An 18,921-nucleotide genomic window follows, 5' to 3' on the forward strand; every position below is an offset into this window, starting at 1 on the left:
TCACCAATCCACGCATACTTTGCCCAATCAGATCGTCATTCAACTGTCCACTGATCACATTCTTTACAACATATTTCTGCATTTCTCCTACTACTGAAGACAAACAGGTCTATAGTTCCCCATTTTCTCATTCATTCCCTTCTTAAATAGTAAGGAGATAATAACTACCTTCCAATTCACAGGAATCATTCTAGAATCTAGAGAACTTAAGATATTCTAAAAAGAATCTTGTAGAAAAAAAAAGTTTTAACAGCATACTACTACAACAACTCGAGCTCAGGAGGTCATTTTACTCAGTTGAAACTTTATTGCTGGAACAGCACAGCAGGTCAGGCAGCATCCAGGGAACAGGAGATTCGACGTTTCGGGCACAGGCCCTTCTTCAGCATCCCCTGGATGCTGCCTGACCTGCTGTGCTGTTCCAGCAATAAAGTTTCAACTTTGATCTCCAGCATCTGCAGACCTCACTTTCTCCTCGTCATTTTACTCAAACAGACTAGTCTTCGCCAAATCAACTCAAGCCCAGTCTTCATGGCTTTGACATCGCTTCAGATTTATACAAGTTTTCCTATACAATTGCAATGATATCAACCTCGATCACTTTGTGCAAAATATTTTCTTCAACCATCACTTGCAGAACTCAACTTTTAAAAAAAAAATCACCTATACACTTCTGTTCAAATTGTCCCAGTATCCTAAGAGTTTTCACATAATTATCTTTCCAATTCCTGGTACCAAAATCTATGATGTAATGATCCTTCCATAATGGAACACTGAAAACCTAGAAAATGTGGAAATTTATTGTTTTTGTTAAATTACAAAATTGGTGTCTATTTTGTTACAAAATGCTGAAACCACTTCATGTCATTAAGTTCCAAGTACAAGTGCAAAAGATAATTAAAATATGCGCAGCCAAACCACACACCCCATGCTCTTCCTGGCAAGGCATTAGGGTTTTCATTTGCAGTCTAAGTGATGCAAAGGATTTTCATAAACTTGTGCATTTTTCCAGTTATGGCTCCAGATAATGTCACATGCTGTGAAGAATAAAAATCTCAGATCTTTTACAATACAAATGGAACATCATGCAGCTATATCAACAAATGCATCCAAAAACAAAATTCTTACCCTATTTTGAAAAAATGACGCATGAAAGTGTGATGTTGTTGCTGATATTGATACTAAAATGATTGTATCTTCTGTGCTGGGGTTGTGCAAGTATACTTTTTCCATTTTTGGCATTCCCACTGGTCTGTGAAAGTAAACAAATGTATAACTATTAAGCCACCAACGTCACAAGTAGTTGTTACCAATGTTCACATTACACAGATCAGCTCCCATATAGTACCATTAATACAGTAAAACATCCAAGGCACTTTACAGAGAGGTTTTTTTTAAAATCACTGACAGTTGTGATGTTGGGAGTTATTTTAAACTCCTGTACAAGTATCACAGCTGTGTCATAGAATATTACACTACACTTGTTCCTAGAATTCGATATGGAAATAGCCCATCACATTAAAAGTGCTCACTGGTGAAGAATAAATCCTTAACCAGTTTCACAAAATTAACACGACAGATCTGTGTGCTTGCTTCAAAAATCACTAAAACAGAACAGAAGCTTTACTTGGGGATTTATTTCTGCTTTGAAGGACCAAAGATATGTCAACGCTTAACACTAATCAGTTCACATGATACTGTTAATCTGTTCATACATTAGACTATTTCAAATATCTAGCAATTTCAAGGACACCATACATTTGAAATAATTCTGATTTAAAACAAACCTATTAAAAACACAAACTTTTGAAAAGCATTCTGTATGCATGCCATGGATTGTTCACAATGTTCCCTATCACACTCAAGGTCATCTGGTGAAACTCTGGACAGAGAAGACAGAATGTTTGCTTAAAACAATTGAAAGGGTAACAATTTGGGTAATTTTTGCTCATCCCTCAGTTAGGCAAATACTTGGAAAATAAATGAGCTGGCACAAAGGACATCAATAATTGGAATATGAAAAGATAGATAATTAGGTGGGAAACCAAGAGTGTACACTCTAAAAATGCTGCATTTTTTAGCCTCCACATTCCATTATACAGAATTCTTGAACTTCATCAAGAAAGGCTTATCTAGAACTGAATGATACAGGTAACACTTACAAAAGGAAAACTATTCTTACATAGTATAAGCATCCCTGAAGTCAATGACTTGCAAAATAAACAAGTCGTAGTAAGATTAGATGACAAGTATCAAAACTTTTACTGATTTGATGCAAATGTGACAGAAGTCTTCAAATCTTAGCACAATCATTTTCAGTATTAGGTAAAATGGAATTAAGTAATGACTTATTAAAATGAAAAACTTCATTTCAGAAATACCAGTCAACACATCATATGGTAGGTTCGAAGGAGGTGTTTATTTTCATTTGATCTCCTTACAATAAAGAACTCCAAGTTTAAATAATCTTTAGCCAAAAACTAAATGTACATCTTCCCAAATTTTTTAAACAATATTGTAAATAAATCAAAATTCCTCCCCCTCTCAAAAACTGCAATCCACATCGGCTCAAAATGAAATCTTTCTCCTCTGCCAATCACCTCCCAATTTTAACCCTCCCCAACCTTATCCCAGTCATTTTGCTTTGCATGTAAATTGACTACGGTAGTACTATGAATACTGCTTAGGTACATGTCTCAAAAACCACACCAGATTTTTGGTCATTTCTAGATTGCAGCTAGATGGCACATAACCACCAGCAGTTTGGGTCAGTAGAGTCTGATCAAGAGTTGTCTAGAATGCTTGTAACCAGACCAATTCAAAAGAAAAAAAGAAATTTGGATAATCAATTACTTTGCTTAATTAGATTGTGCATGGAAGCTTTTTTTAAGGAATGTTCAGTTTTCAGGTGTTAACCAAAGGCAAGCATACAATTGCAAGGTGCTGGAACATAATTCAGATATGCACTGTTTCAGTTTTCCAATTGAGGACTAAATAAAGTCCTCAAAACATGCATAAATGAAAATTCAGCTGAAGGTGGTGTTGTTTAAGCCCAATCAGTTTAGGACTTTAATTTTGTCATCCCCATTATATCTTTGAACAATAAACAAAGGGTTAACAGTTTGGATCTAAATAGCACCTTTTAAAGCAATCAAGTCCCATGGCGATTTAGAAATAATTAGACCAAAAAAAAATGGACTGAATCACTGGATGTGAATAATGAATGTACAGTGATCATGGGGTATTAGTCACAGATACAGATTGTACCTTATCTATGGGTAAGCCATAAAATATATTGAAGGCAGCCACATTCAATAATTACTGCTATCTAGTTTCAAAAGAAATAAAGGCAGAAAATAGTTGAAGCCATCAGATATTTTTGCAGCATTTGTGCTAAGAAACAGAATTAACATTTTAGGTTCAGAAGAGAAAGGTCTCCAACCTAAAATAACCATCTTTGGCTCTCTCTCCATGAATACTTCCTGATGTGGAGTATCTTCAGTAACTTCCCTTTTTAATATCAAATTACTACCATATGCAGTATTTTCTTATTAGCTTTTAACATTGCTAGATATTCCGAACAGTCTTCGCTGGGGTATGAGTACTATTTGCATTGAAACAGACCTTTTGAGCTAAACCATTAAACTAAACCAAAAATAGGTGATTTTTTTTAAAAAAAACTAGATTTTAGCATTATACTAAATCTTTTCTTTGTACTAATTTACATCACTAAATGTTTTGCATAATATCAAAGTGAACCTCTAAGTGCACAAACTTAGTTTGAGTATATTATTTTACACGCCCAAATCCCTAATCTTTGAAATCAGAACAAAAAGGACCAAAATGCAAGGGATTGCTGTTTAGTTCCAAGGCATGCTTCTATAGAGAGCTGCAATGAGCTAACCATGTCCAACCTAAATTTCTTGCACAAGTGGGTCACTGGGCAACTGTAAATGAAATTAGAGCTTGGTCATAGAACAGATCCTTATGCAGGATAATATTTTCCAACTGACCATTGGTCAATATGGTGCAGGAGGGACAACTGTTTCATAAAATGTTAAAATATTAACAAAAATGTAAAATACTGCAGATACTGAAAATCATAAATAAAAACAAAATACTGGAATCTGCAAGTGGCTGTTTTCATTTCAAATTTCTAGTAAATAGAGCGCTTTGTTTTTATATTATTTAATTCATTGCCACTACTCTTCCAGAAATGTCCACTTGGAAGAAGTTTTGCCCTTCTCTCCATTGCTGTTTTCTGTCTCTTCTGTTTTGTTGTAGAATCACAAGCTAGTTATAACATAGGAAACAGTCAGTTGTGTTTATGTCACTCTCTGCAACAGCAATCCATCAGTGTCACTTTTCCAGTAATTAAAGATAACAAATATTTTTGGTGTGTGCATTCAAGTCCCTTCAAAATGAGATACATGACTTTAAAACCTAGTCAACTTGCAGCACACGATCATTGGATTTAAGTAGTAAGCTAACTTTAAAACAAAACTAAAATTCAGCCAACAATAAATTCATAGCCAAATGACTTGGACCATTTTAAAACTGATAAAGCTTCCGAATGGAAAAAAAATTCCAAAACTTGCAAGAACTCAGTTACTACATTAACTGGAGTTAAAATTCCAATGGCACACTACACTGGTGTAGAAGCCTAATTAAGCCAGATTGTAAAAAGCAATTCATTAGATTTATCCTAATTTCAGTCATGGTTGAGTAAGTGAGGGAATATACCTGGCACACATGGAGTACTTTTACCCTTCTATTTAAAAAAGAATTTGCAGATATTAGAGAACAGTCTGCTCCACCAAATCTGAGCAGCTGGCTCCAAACACTATATTGACAAGAAATTCCAAACAGCTCTCCTGCATCCTCACCCTGTAAGAAGCCACACTCAAATTAAGAAATTTTTAAAGTGAAAGTGAAAAGGGGAAATAAAGCAACAGTTTTTAAGATTGAAATGCTAAATAATATATTAACCTGATTTGAAGGGCATGCAGATTAAAGTAAGTAAAGAAATTTAGGATTGAATAGTTATCAGACTTCCACAAATTAAAGGTAGTTACTAATATCAAGTAAGGACAAAATTGATACTGGAAGAAGTAAAAATTTTCCTGCAATAACACACCTCTTGCTTCTCTTCGTCATACAATTTTCCTACCTTGCTAAACTAGACAGTATTAGTCCAGCTTGCCCTACAGCTTTCAGATGGTTTAAATTCTTGGCCCAGCAGGGAGTTATCCCACAAGGCAGGCGGTGTATTGCAGACTTATCTGGCACAGCCTTCAATATAAGTGCACCAATTACTAAGCTCAAATTAGTTATTTTTTTCATTTGCTTTTTCATTGCTCTCTGCAAAATGTGCATTACAGAGGGTCAACTTGATTACAGTTGCAGCACAATAGCAAATAAAGAAAATATTCAATGCTTCTGAATTTTTCCTGAAATGTTTACAATGCCTATTTAATAATTTCATCTGCTCAAAGCAGAATTTTGCCTATTTTTCTAAATTATCCCATATAAACAAATCAATTTATAATGATATTTTGATCAATGAATAACTGAAGATTAGAAGATGCTTACCCAGAATGGTATCACATCAATTTTTGACCAAGGCTACAAAGATAAACTTGGTCTTTGGTATTAATTTAAGAATAAATAAACAAAGTCTATCATGCAACAGTTTAAAAAAGGTGTCACATCTGTTACCTGAAGTTACAACCTTTGGACTATTTTTAAAATGCTTGCAATAATAATTTGCTAAGCAGTTTTAAAAATTTTCAAATACTGGAGGAAATACTGGTGATTGCTAGCAAACTAGCTGAGGACACTTTCACACACAACCATTATTACACATCAGTATATGTAAAGCTTTGTGAAACAAAATATTGTCATTCAAAACCATGAAATTAATTAAGCCTGGTGTTAATTTTGTTTACTGCCATGATACCATTGCATCACATTCAGTTATATTTATATCCACTTGACAAGTGAGACACACTTAATAACAAAATGTCAGCCAAGTTACGTGCTCAAGTCCTGGAGTGGAGCTCAAACCCATGAACCAGCATATTCAGAGGCAAGTGCTACTGAGAGCTCTAGGAGATAGTCAATTAGAATGCCAATTTTAGAAACTGGTAGTAAGTTTTATATTTTACTCATCCAAATTCAATTCTGGACTGGAACCGAGAATAGCTAAACGCACATGTCAAACTTTGGTGAAGGTTCTTCCTGGCATTCAAACTCAAAGTAAAATCTTAATTATATCAGGGTACCACAACTATAGAAGGCTTCATCCTTGCTTAACTTGGCTGCGACTTTGTAGTGCACTACATTCATTTTCTTGTACTTCAATTTCCAAGACTAAATTTTCTTCATTGTTATCACTGCCTTTAGATGTATTAAGGTATGGCTTCTTTACAGCTTTAATCAATTTCTCTTTGTTAAAAAAAAGCAAAAAACAGCAGACAGAGAAACCTAGTTCTTCCCACCAGTTATGTCATACCTGAGCTGGTCAGGTATGTACATTCACCTTGTTCTTGTTGGCATTATTCAATAGATGGATAACCATCTACAGTACTTAAAAATAAATAAACCACAGAAGGAAAATAGAATACATACTGGAGTAAGACTAAGTTAATTCTCATTAGTGCCCAAGCTTGGGGATCAGGCATGGAATTCAAAGTCCTGGAGCATAACTAACCATATAAATCTTGGGAGCTCCTGGACTAAAAGCTTTTTTTGTGATAACAAAACAGCAAATAACTGATTAAAGCACATTAGAAATGCCCATTTTCCAAGTCTATACATCTGCCCTGACATGGGTGACCCATAGAAGAAGGGTTTCTGAAAGCACAGGGAAAAGGTGCTTCAGTTTACAGAATGGAGTCCCATCATTTTTTAAACCCATGAAATTGGACATCATGTAAAAAATGCAATTGTAAAAGGTTATTAACTGTTAAATGCAAAGTATAATAAAAAAGGAGAGATAATTCAGAAGCATTCTTCTAGCATAATCTTGAAATGTTACATGATAGAGCCTGGCAATTTGACCCATTGTAGCTGCACCTGCATTCTTGTCTGATTCCAATGCTGTTACAATCCTTAATATTAGTGTCTAAAGCAAAGCTGCAGTTTGTGGGAAGAGTCGAGAGTGTGGTGCTAGAAAGGCACAGCAGGTCAGGCTTTCATCAAGGGCTTCTGCCTGAAGCGTCGATTCTCCTGCTCCTCGGATGCTGCCTGACCGGGCATACTTTTCCAGTGCCACACTTTTTGACTCTGATCTCCAGCAAGTGCAGTCCTCACTTTTTCCAAGTTGGTGGGAAAACCACACATTTTGTTCAACATGTGCATAAAACCACCACTAAAAAGAAGTATCCTACTAACTCTTACATTACGATCAAGTGCGGGTGAAATGGAAATAATTTTACTTAAATGATGGGAATTACACGGAGGAAAGCAATAGCTGAAGTGAACTGAGTGGCTAGATGAACAGGAAGGTGGTAAAAATGCTGTGGCAGACATTTAAGGAGGTAACTCAAGATTCTTAGCAACAGTACATCCCATTAAAAGGGGGAAAGATTCTAAGAGAGGGATAACCAAAAGAAGGATAGCATTAAGTTGAAAGTTAAAACATATAAAAAGCAGGCCAAAGATGGGGATAAATTCAGAATCCAGCAAAAGGAGAAAATAAACTACAAAGGACAAATTAATGAGGAACACAAAAACTGACAATGAGTTTCTCATTGAGAAGAGTTGAAGTGAACATAGGCCCTTAGAAAAGAAGTCTGGGGTGACAGTTATGGGAAGAAAATAGAAAATAGAAAAGGAGTTGAACAGATATTTTGTATCAGTCTTTACTCCAAAGATTCCATTAATACTAAAATAACACGGGGAAAGGATTAATTACTGTCACAAAAGTAGTAGTATTATACAAACTAAAGGGCCCAAAGGCTGCTAAGTCCCCTGGCCTGATGGCTTGCATCCTGAAAGAGGCAACTACAAGAGAAATGTATGCACGGATAGTAATTTTGCAAAAGTTATTGGCTTCAAGAGAATTGGAAAGCTGCTAATGTGACAGTCCTATTCAAAAAGGGAGGCAAAAAGCAGATTATCCTAACATCTATTGCTGTAAAATGGTCCAGAATCAATTAAGGAAGTCATACAGGACATTTGGAAAATCATAATCTAATCTAATCAAGCAGAGTCAGCATGGTTTCACAAAAAGGGAAATAATATATTAGAATTTTGAGCAAGTCAGAGTGGATATTGGCAAACGAGTATATATGATGGACTTCCATAAGGCATTTGACAAGGTATATCAAAGTTTAAGTCATAAGATAGAGCACAGTGTTTGTAATATATTGGGATGGAGAGAGCACTGGCTCATGGACAGAACAGTGAATAGGATAAAGGGTTTTTTTTCCCCCCAAAAAGGTTTTTTTTGAAGATGCTGCCAGGGTTGCAGGATTTGAGCTATAGGGAGAGGTCAAATAGGCTAGGGCTGTTTTCTCTGAAGTGTTGGAGGCTGAGGGGTGACGTTATAGAGGTTTATAAAATCATGAGGGGCATGGATAGGATAAATAGACAAAGTCTTTTCCCTAGAATGGGGGACTCCAGAACTAGAGGGCATAGGTTTAGGGTGAGAGGGGAAAGATTATAACAAGGGACCCAAGGGGCAACTTTTTCACGCAGAGGGTGGTACATTTATAGAATGAGCTGCCAGAGGAAATGATGGAGGCTGGTACAATTGCAACATTTAAAAGGCATTTGGATGGGTATATGAATAGGAAGGTTTTGGAGGGATATGGGCGGGGTGCTGGCAGGTGGGACAAGATTAGGTTGGGATATCTGGTCAGCATGGACAGGTTGGACCGAAGGGTCTGTTTCTGTGCTATACATCTCTATGACTACGTGAAGTGAATGTACAATAGCTAAATCTGCAGATGACAAAATAGGTGGAATGATAGGTTGAGAGGGTGATATGAACAGTTTAGAGATATTGATAGATTAAGTGGGCAAAGAATTGGCAAATAGAGTACAGTACATCCTTGATCCGTGAATTCACAACTCAAATTTGCCAACTGACACCAAAAAGTAATTAGTAACAAAATTCAACATCTATGGGCAAGCTCATGTATCTGCAATTTTTAAGCTACATTTTTAAAAACAGCTCTGCGCTTGTACATTTCATCAATCATGGGTGTTCTCAGAAGCGTACCTTTACTCATACAGGGGAATAACTATAATGTGGGGAAATGTGGAAGAGAAAACAAAAAGAACAGAATATTATTTAAATGGAGAAAGACTGCAAAAACCTGCAACACAAGGGATTCAGATGTCCTTTTGCACCAAACTCAGTGAGCACACAGGTGCAACAGGTGATCAGAAAGGCTAATGGAATGTTAACCCTTAATGTCAAGGGGGTTAGCGTTTAGAGCAGGGAAGTCTTACCAGAACTGCACAGGTGCTGAGACCATATTGGAAAACTGTAAGCAGTTTTCTTTTGAATCATCGAATCCCTAGAGTGTGAAAACAGGCCATTTGGCCCAACAAGTCCACACCAACCCTCCAAACAGTATTCCACCTAGACCCATCCCCATCCCTCTTACATTTCTCCTGACTAATGCACCTAACCCATACAACCTGGAACACTGGGCAATTTAGCATGGCCAATTCACATAACCTGCACATCTTAGAACAGTTTTGTACCCTTTATAAGGAAAATGTTGTTTCATTGGAAGCAGTTCAGATAATGTTTACCAGATGATCCATGGTACAGAGGGACTGTTTTATGAGCAAAGGCTAAACAGGTTGGAACTTCACTCACTACAGTTAAGAATGAGACATGATCTCATTGAAACAGATTTCTTAAGGGGCTTGACAGGGTAAATGCGAGAGGACATTTCCCCTCATAGCAAAATCTGGGGCCAGAGAGCCTAACTCAATAAAATGTAAGTCAATAAATGGGAGGGAGGGGTGGTTATGGGTGGGCAGAGGGGAACAGTGGTGAGGTGAATGTAAGTGTTAGGTATGACTGGTAGGTAGATAGGAGGAATCTGGTTGGTAGCTGGAAGGAATTGTGAAGGTGGGGCTGGAAAGGGAGTCAGGGAATAGGTGGGAAGGTTATTTGAAATTGGAGAACTCAATGTTAAGTCTTCCAATGGTAATGTTATTAATGTTTTTACATTTTTTTTTAAAAGAATGGGACAAAAACAATGTTCCCGAAACAGTGTACTAGTGCTCCAAATTGTGATCTTGCACAAATTCGACATTACCTTTTTGTTGTTGCATTCTATACCTCTATTCACAAATCCTAAGAGATCTTGGTCTTTTCCTGGTCTCATCAATTTGCTCTACCACTTTTAATGGCTACAGCAGCTACATACCTACAAAGCTGTTCCATTTTAAAATCTATCCATTTAAAAAGTATATTCCCTTCGTTAATTATCAGTCCTAAATTACTTTGAAATTAGGGAATTAGGGAAGCTAGGGAGGAGATGGCAGAGCCTTTGGCCTTGATCTTGGAGTCATCATTGTCTACAGGTTTAGTACTAGAGGACTGGAGGATTGCAAATGTGCCCTTGTTCGAGAAGGGCAGCAGAGATGATCCAGGTACTTATAGACCAGTGAGCCTTACACCTGTTGTCGGAAAGTATTGAAAAGGATTATAAGAGATGGTATTTATAATCATCTAGCAAGCAACAAATTTGATTGGAGGTAGTCAACTTGGTTTCATCAAGGGCAGGTTGTGTCTCTCAAACCTGAGTTTTTTGAGAAGGTGACCAAGCTTGTTGATGAGGGTAGGGCAGTTGATGTGGTGTACATGGACTTCAGTAAAACCTTTCATAAGATTCCACATTTTGGATTATTGGAGAAAATGCAGAGGCATGGGATTGAGGATGACTTAGCAGTATGGATTAGAAACTGGCTTTCTGTAAAGCGGCAACGAGTGGTGGTTGATGGAAAATATTCAGCCAGGAGTCCGGTTACTAGTGGGGTGCCACAAGGATCTGTTTTGGGACCAGTGCAGTTTGTCATTTTTATAAATGACTTAGATGCAAGCATAAATGGATGGGTTAGTAAGTTTGTAAATGACACTAAAGTCGGTGGAGTAGTGGACGGTGTGGAAGAATATTGCAGGTTGCAGGGGTCTTGGATAAATTGCAGAATTGGGCTGAGGGGTGTCAAATGGAGTTCAATGCAGATAAATGTGAGGCGATTCACTTTGGGAAGATTAACAGGAAGGCAGAATACTGGGTCAATGGGAAGATTCTTGGCAGTGTGGATGTGCAGAGGGATCCTGGTGCCCATATACATAGAGTTTAAAAGTTGCCACCCACGTTGATAGCGCTGTTAAGGCAGCATACGGTGTGTTAGGTTTAATGGTAGAGGGATTGAGTTCCGGAGCTGTGATGTCAAGTTGCAACTATACAAAATACTAGTGCAGCTGCTGTTGGAACATTGTGTACAGTTCTGGTAGCCCCATTACAGGAAGGATGTAGCAGCATTGGAAAAGATGCAGAGGAGATTTAACAGGAGGTTGCCTGGTCTGGAGGGAAGGTCTTATGAGGAAAGGTGGAAGGACTTGAGTCTGTTCTCATTGGAGAAAAAGCAGCTAGGAGAGATTTAATAGAGACATACAAGATGATCAAAAGATTAGACAGGGTGGACAGTGAGTGTCTGTTTACGAGGATGACGATGTCAGCTTGTACAGAGGGGCATAGCTGCAAATTGAGGGGTGATAGATTTAAGACAGATGTCAGAGGCAAGATCTTTACTTAAGAGTGGTAAGGGTTGAATGCTTTGCCTTCCAATGTAGTTAACTCAGCCATATTAGGTGCATTTAAACAGTCCTTGGTGGATGAGGAGAGGATAGTATAGGGGGATGGGCTTAGATTAATTCACAGGACAGCACAACATAGAGGGCCAAAGGGCCTGTCTGTGCTCTATTGTTCTATACTCTATATTCAATTGCACTGGCCCATACATCAAGTCCATCCAGGTCTCCCTATGACCTTTAATAAATCACCATATAATTTATTCCTTCAATTCTTAATCCAAATTTGCACATACTATTCTGTGCCACCTCAGACAGTTTCTAAAAAAATATTATAGACTATGTGGTGAGCTTGGATAGATACTTCAAGAACTCAATGCAAACTTTCACCAAACAAAGGTCTACATGTAACACATTTTCAAGATCTGTATGGTCACATCACATGTGTAAATTAAAAGGATAATCATCCATACTTTAAAACTTGGAGGGGGGGGAAAAAAAAACAAATTCACCGCATCTCATTTGCTTGTCGACTGACTTTTCTCTCTCGGTCCAAATATCTTTCCCTCTCCAGTTGCTCACACAAAAATCAGATGCTGAACTAACTATTCTAATTTACATTTCTTGGTTTAGACACTGCATTTTTGTAAGAATTCTTCAGTCTAATTGGCTAGACACCATTGTTTGGTCTCTCCAAATCAGCTCCAGATCCCCTGTAGAGGGTGCTGTGCGGTTTTGGCTCTTTGCTAAAACTCCCAACATAGATTTTCCCATAAAAGCAAGCAGAGTCTATATGTAATAAAGAGCCAGAACTGTTTGTGTGCCAAATGATAGCAAAACCTACTGAATAGTGACTATGGGGAAAGGAAATTTCAATGCTTAGGGATGTAATGATGAAATATTCAAGGAAGATGTTTATATTCATATTCAGCCATTTTCAAAAACTTAGTTTGTAAAAACTATTTGCTAATATTTTAGAATATGCCTTTGGATCAAACACTCAGCCCAAAGCACTCGCATTTCTGTCCAAATTTGCTTAAGTGTTCAGAATTCATTTGTGACCTATTTAGCATAATAGATATTTTAGCAGGCACAGGTCTAAATCTTTTATATCTCAATTGCGCTTTGTCTTTGATTTGTATGCTTTTATCCAATAATGTGCCCACACTCCAAAATCAGCTCTTATTTTAAACTTGCGGCCTGCAAAATTACTTACGACTCCATTAGTTGTCGATATGGGCTCATGTCAAACACTAGTTTTATTTGGCTTTCACATCTATTGCATTTCTCTTCATTAATTAATAAACAGCCACCAAAATAGTTGATCATATAATATCCATCATGCTACCAAATGTCTTTTCATGAAAAAGTCATAGATTATCTCAGTTTGGATAAGCAATCCAAAATTTGCTTGTGGTTAAGTCATCAATTTGTTACTCACTTATTCCAAGTCCTGGCTTGAACATTGCAAACAAATGATTCTGAAACTCACTGTTATTAGAGCCAGCCTCAACTCTTTTTGCCTAATTTCATGACAATTAGCAACATTGAGACATGCCTTTTAGACTGCACTGTTTAATTGACATGACATTCTAAGTAGCCACAACCTTCAAGGGCACAATTAAAATGAAATATACATTTAAGGCTTTCCTACACAGAACTTGGTTGAAATAAAGTAGGTTAAAAACTTAGAGAATTATTTAAAACAGGAATGAACTGACGTGAGCAATGAAAATAGAATTACAATTTTAAATTGAGTCTTACATGTTTCCCACCTGTACTCACCTCCACATTCCTTACAAAATAGATTTGTTCTTAGCAAAATACAAAGGAGCAAGAAAATCTCCATAATTTAGAAACATATGTTTTCTGCACTAAAAGCTGCATGTCTTTTGAAAGACCTCACTAAAAAAAAAAGTTGTGACAACATTGGTACCAGGGGTCAAAATAATTAAGTCTTTGTTTTTGGGAAGGCTCTGCCACATTTATGATTCGAGAGCGACCCTTTTGTTTACAGGGGTTCCTTTGCTCAAATCTCATCAACTCTTACTACATGGTAGTCACATAGCAACATTGCCTTCTGTACTTATGACGCAAGGATTTTTCTTTATATAGAAAAGATAGCACAAATACGAAAGATTGCATACTTTGTTTGATTCACTTGTGGGATGTAGGTGCCGCTGGCTGGCTAGCATTTATTGCCTGTCCCTAGTTGCCTTTGAGAAGGTGGCACTGAGCTGCCTTCTTAGAAGACAGAACAATACAACGCAGAACAGGCCCTTCGGCCCTCGATGTTGTGCTGACCTGTGAACTATTCTCAGCTCGTCTCCCTACACGATCCTATTATCCAAGAACCTGGCATTGAGAGATTTTTAAACTGAGGAATTCCTGCAGAGATATCCTGGATCTTAGATGGCTGACATTCAACAAATAGAACTAATCACCCATTGTGTAGACATGTCTTTAACCAGCAGAGTGTCCTCTGCAATTTCTACTTGCTTCAGTTTTGCTAAAAACGTTTTGTGAAGCCACGGCTTGTCAAGCGCTGCCTTAAATGTTAAGGGTAGTCATTCTCTCCTCCCCTTTGGAACTCAGCTCCTTTGCCCACGCTTGAAGATTAATAATAAATCTGATTCTATAAACATAAATAAGTCTCAATTAATCATCTTAAGCATTCACCAAGATAGCTAAATGCATATATTACGCAAGTTACAGAACATTAACATTGATTTTCCAAGAATTATTTCTGCTAACTAGGAATATAACATGCAAACAGCTTCCTTAAACCCTTCATAAAAATTAAATACAAGATGCTGACCATCACGGACGTAAACAATTTACAGATTATCTAATGATTTATATTCTGAGCCTCTATACGTTAAAAAAAAAGTGTTTGAAGCCTTGGCTACCTTGTGTACCTCCCTGTGCGTCCTCCACATTCCTGCCCCAGCCCTGCCTATTTCGTAATGCAGAATATCTTGTGGTTACAAAATTCAATAGACCCGGTGAGTGTGATGACCGAAGTTAAGATACATAAAAAGGTTGCAATACCTACAAATTATCAGTGGATCAAATCAACACTGGGCCTGGCATCTGCTCCCAATCCCTGGCCCCACACAGGCTCTGCTCCTTCCCTCTCCACAACCACAGTTGCATCAACACTTAAGCGCTACTCCCTCGCCTATCCAACACTCAAGCCTACCCCTGACAAATACTTATTGAAAACTTCATTGATCTGGTCTCCTGTAACTCCGGTGTACAGTGGCTCCACGTTCAGCTGGGATTGCCTGCCCTCGATGCACTGTCAATCACAGCAGGAGCAGGAGTGGAAGAGAGTGAACATGTGATTGGTGGGTCTCGAGTAGCAGCATTAGAATCAGAGAAGATTCTACTTCTGTTTTTCACGCCAGTATGAGTGTGATTTTGCCCAAATGGTCACCTGTTTGAATTTGTGATTTGGAGATGCCGGTGTTGGACTAGGGTGTACAAAGTTAAAAATCACAACACCAGATTATAGTCCAACAGGTTCAATTGGAAGCACTAGCTTTCAGAGCACTGCTCCTTCATAGGTGGTTGTCACCTGACAACCACCTGATGAAGCAGCAGCACTCCAAAAGCTAGGGCTTTCTATTAAACCTGTTGGACGATAACCTGGTGTTGAGATTTTTAACTTGGTGTCTGAACTTGGGTGTTTTGGAGCATAACATGTGTTGCACCTATTACTTTTGAAGATTGATAATACATCAAACTCAAGGTGAGTGCTAATGATCTTTTTGCAGCCATTGCAATCATTAAAAAAATTGGTTATGGTATAGTTTTCTTCTTCCACCCCTCCCAGTTAACAGAACACTGCAATGGTTCTCAGATATTCATTAATATAATCCAGATTGAATTTACAAGGAGTGGTTTCACATCATCCTAGGCACCTAGGTGCAATGCAATCCATGTTAGCTGTATGGTGGAATGGATTGTGTTTTATGAGATCATAGCCAAACTAAAAGATTCAAATCTATTTTGTTTGTCTCACATATAGCTTCCTGATGTTTGAAAACCACAAAGTCATTAAAAACCACAGAAACAAACATCTTTTCAATGAAGATACATAATTCTCTGACCTTGCCCTTTCACAATTTTCTCTCAAATTCTTAACCATTCTAAAATACTCGATCTCCATTCATTAAGGATATGCATTACTTCATGAGCAAAAGTACTAAGTGCTTTGAGAAATTTGTTGACATTAATTAAGTGTAGTTTTGCATGTAAAATTACAAGAGTAAATGCAACAATGCTGTACTACAGAAAATACAAGTTATTGTATGCTGTTTCCAATTAATACAAAGAACTCAATGTCTGATGAAATATCAAATTAGAAATAATTTGGGGCAAGAGCTGACAGCGACAGGGAAAGGTGATGCTTTCAGCATTAAGTACTGAAATACGGGGCAGTTAGATCAGTTGACAGGACTGCTCATTTGTAATAGTGACACAAACCATGCAGGTTGTGTGTCTCTGCACTGGCGAAGGTTACCATGAAAGTCCCACCTTCTCAACCTTGCCCCTTGAGACACGGTGAGTCAGGAGTTCGACCGACCATTAGTTGGCTCCCTCTAATGACAGCAGTCATATAGTCTGCTGGGACTTTGACAACTTCACAATAGCATGCTTCTATATCATCCTTCATAAGTATCAGGATAACTAACTGTATCAGAATTGGCTGAAATGCTAACTGAGTGCAAGATTATAGAAAACCACAAGACTAAACCATACACTATTTCATCTTCCTCTATGGCAAATAAATTTTTAAAAACACAGTGCTGTGTCCAAAACAGAAAAGTTGCTTAAAAATGCAATATAGGGCAAAAAAATAAGGTTCCAAACGAATGGCTCAATAATATAATAATGCTGTTGTTAGAAAACAAAGCAGCATAATATGGTAACATCAAGAATTACTTCTTGACCCAGTTTTTTTTCCTTCTCTCAACTCTTGGGAATAAACTCACACTAAGTTAACTAGAATAGAATTTGTACAACCCTATTTCTGCTTTCTCATTCTTCAAATGTGTAACTTCCGACTGAAGAGGAAGTCTAGTTTATTTCTACACTATTCAAAAGCAGAACCAGTATTGAAAACCTTTGCTAAAATTTTCATTTCTACAAGTCTCAATGCAAATTTGTTCACAAATGCACCCTCCAAATTTTGGCATATTTTTCCTCAAATAATACTTTGCAAAGGCAGAACATGAGAAAAGAGAATGCTGACAACTGGTCTCTACTTTAGGGATGCAGAGCATTTGCAGTGAATGAGATATCTACAGCCCACTTCAAAAATCAAGAAAAAAAAAGGGTAGATTTATAAGCTCTCATAACTATTCCAGCATAAACAACAATTTAAAAGAGGCTTCTTGAATATCTTCAGTTAACAAATGTTAAAACTGGTATTTAAAAAAATTTGCTCTCAATCTGCTGCAATTTGTCAAAGCCTTACTTATTATTCATTTCGGATTTCCAATGCTCAAGAATGTGTTGAGTTGTATCATTCCTGAAGAAGGGCCTGTGCCCGAAACGTCGAATCTCCTGTTCCCTGGATGCTGCCTGACCTGCTGTGCTGTTCCAGCAATAAAGTTTCAACTTTGATCTCCAGCATCTGCAGACCTCACTTTCTCCTTGAGTTGTATCATGTCTATTTGAAGTTTAAACTATTGACACTGACCAACCAGCGCACAACACTACCAACTTGAAGATCTGCTGCCTAAACAATCAGATGCAGACTATAAATAGATTAAGTATGAAGAAATCAGACTGTATCTGTCACTAAACTTTTCCATGCTTCAATATTCTAGCAGTTTTTGTGCAACAATAAATATGACCTGATTTACTGCATCAGCTGATGAACTCCAAATCATTTTTTGCCTACAAAGCATAAAATTTAAAAAGCTTTACGTGCCTCAGCCTGCAAGCATTTAGTTTGCCAGAGAAACACTGTTCTACAACTACAGTGAATTCGAAATCTAAAGCAGTGCATTTAATTCACAGTCCGAGAACATTAAATATTCTCAGCTGTTATTTCCCAATCTCCTCTTTTTTTTTTAAAAAAATGCTATGGTTCAACATAAGCAAAGCACTGACAAAGATTTGCAGAAAGCGGGCATCCAACGTTTTCCTTCAACACATTTATTCAATAGTTCATTTGTGAGCAGTATCACAGTAAAATGGAAAGCAGCAATATACAAATCTAGTAACCATATACACAAGTTGATTCCTCCATTGAATCAGCTATTAAAATCATATCCATTACATCAGACAAATATGTCTGATCGAGTGGTCACTGCATTGTCCTGTACATCAGATACCAATTATTTGAGACTGAAAATGGCTTCCAAAAAGTGCACTACTCCCAATTTTATCTACTATGGAGTGTGCAAAAGGAGACACGCAGACCACAAAATTTTAAATTTGATATGGTTGCGTGATGAACTAGCTGGAGCAACATAGAAGAAATGGAAAATGGGCGATGTTTTAAATTGAGCTGTCTCCAGATATGGTTTTGTATCCAAAGACAGCTTCCGTAGAAAAGCTCTTGGCCCCCATGAGTCAAAACGGTGTTTCTTTGCACACATAACATCTAGGATACACAATTAACGTTTTTGCATTCATGTAAAAATGTACATGGGATTTGTATTAGATCACACTCTATGCTTATTCTCTCCAAGTGATAAACATTTGACCACGTGAAACCTTTAAATCCTTATTAACAGAAACAGATTGATCATTTACAAAATTTCACAACTTGCGTTATACCTTTAAAAATGCTTGCATTATTAAAGGGTCTGCAAGTCCCAAAGTGCCTTATAAAATCAGTGAAATATTTTGTGTATTAATCATTGTAATGTAGGAAATTAAGAAAATAATTTTCATACATGATCCCACAAAAGGCTGTTACATATGACCGAATTTTGTTTTAAGTGGCATTGATCAAGAGATAAATGTTAGTCAGAACATTAGGAAGAAATACCCTCAAAATTTCTTAAAGATGCTGCCATACATTCTTTTATACCCACTGTGGATTAAATTGGCACCTATGTTAGCCACTTACAAGATAAGTGATTTGTTTAAAATACTTCACTGATTATAAA

General features: G+C 37.3%; 1 protein-coding gene across 1 annotated transcript in view; it reads right to left on the reverse strand.

Annotated features, from left to right (window-relative positions):
- The window catches only part of tmem131 (transmembrane protein 131), a 201,590-nt gene that overhangs the window by 88,822 nt on the left and 93,847 nt on the right, over positions 1-18,921 (reverse strand). The window contains exon 5 of the mRNA XM_043692263.1: positions 1,129-1,252. Within this exon, the coding sequence (XP_043548198.1) occupies positions 1,129-1,252 (124 nt within the window). The remainder of the gene's footprint in view (positions 1-1,128; positions 1,253-18,921) is intronic.

This window comes from Chiloscyllium plagiosum, chromosome 6, assembly GCF_004010195.1.
Source record: "Chiloscyllium plagiosum isolate BGI_BamShark_2017 chromosome 6, ASM401019v2, whole genome shotgun sequence".
NCBI lineage: Eukaryota > Metazoa > Chordata > Chondrichthyes > Orectolobiformes > Hemiscylliidae > Chiloscyllium > Chiloscyllium plagiosum.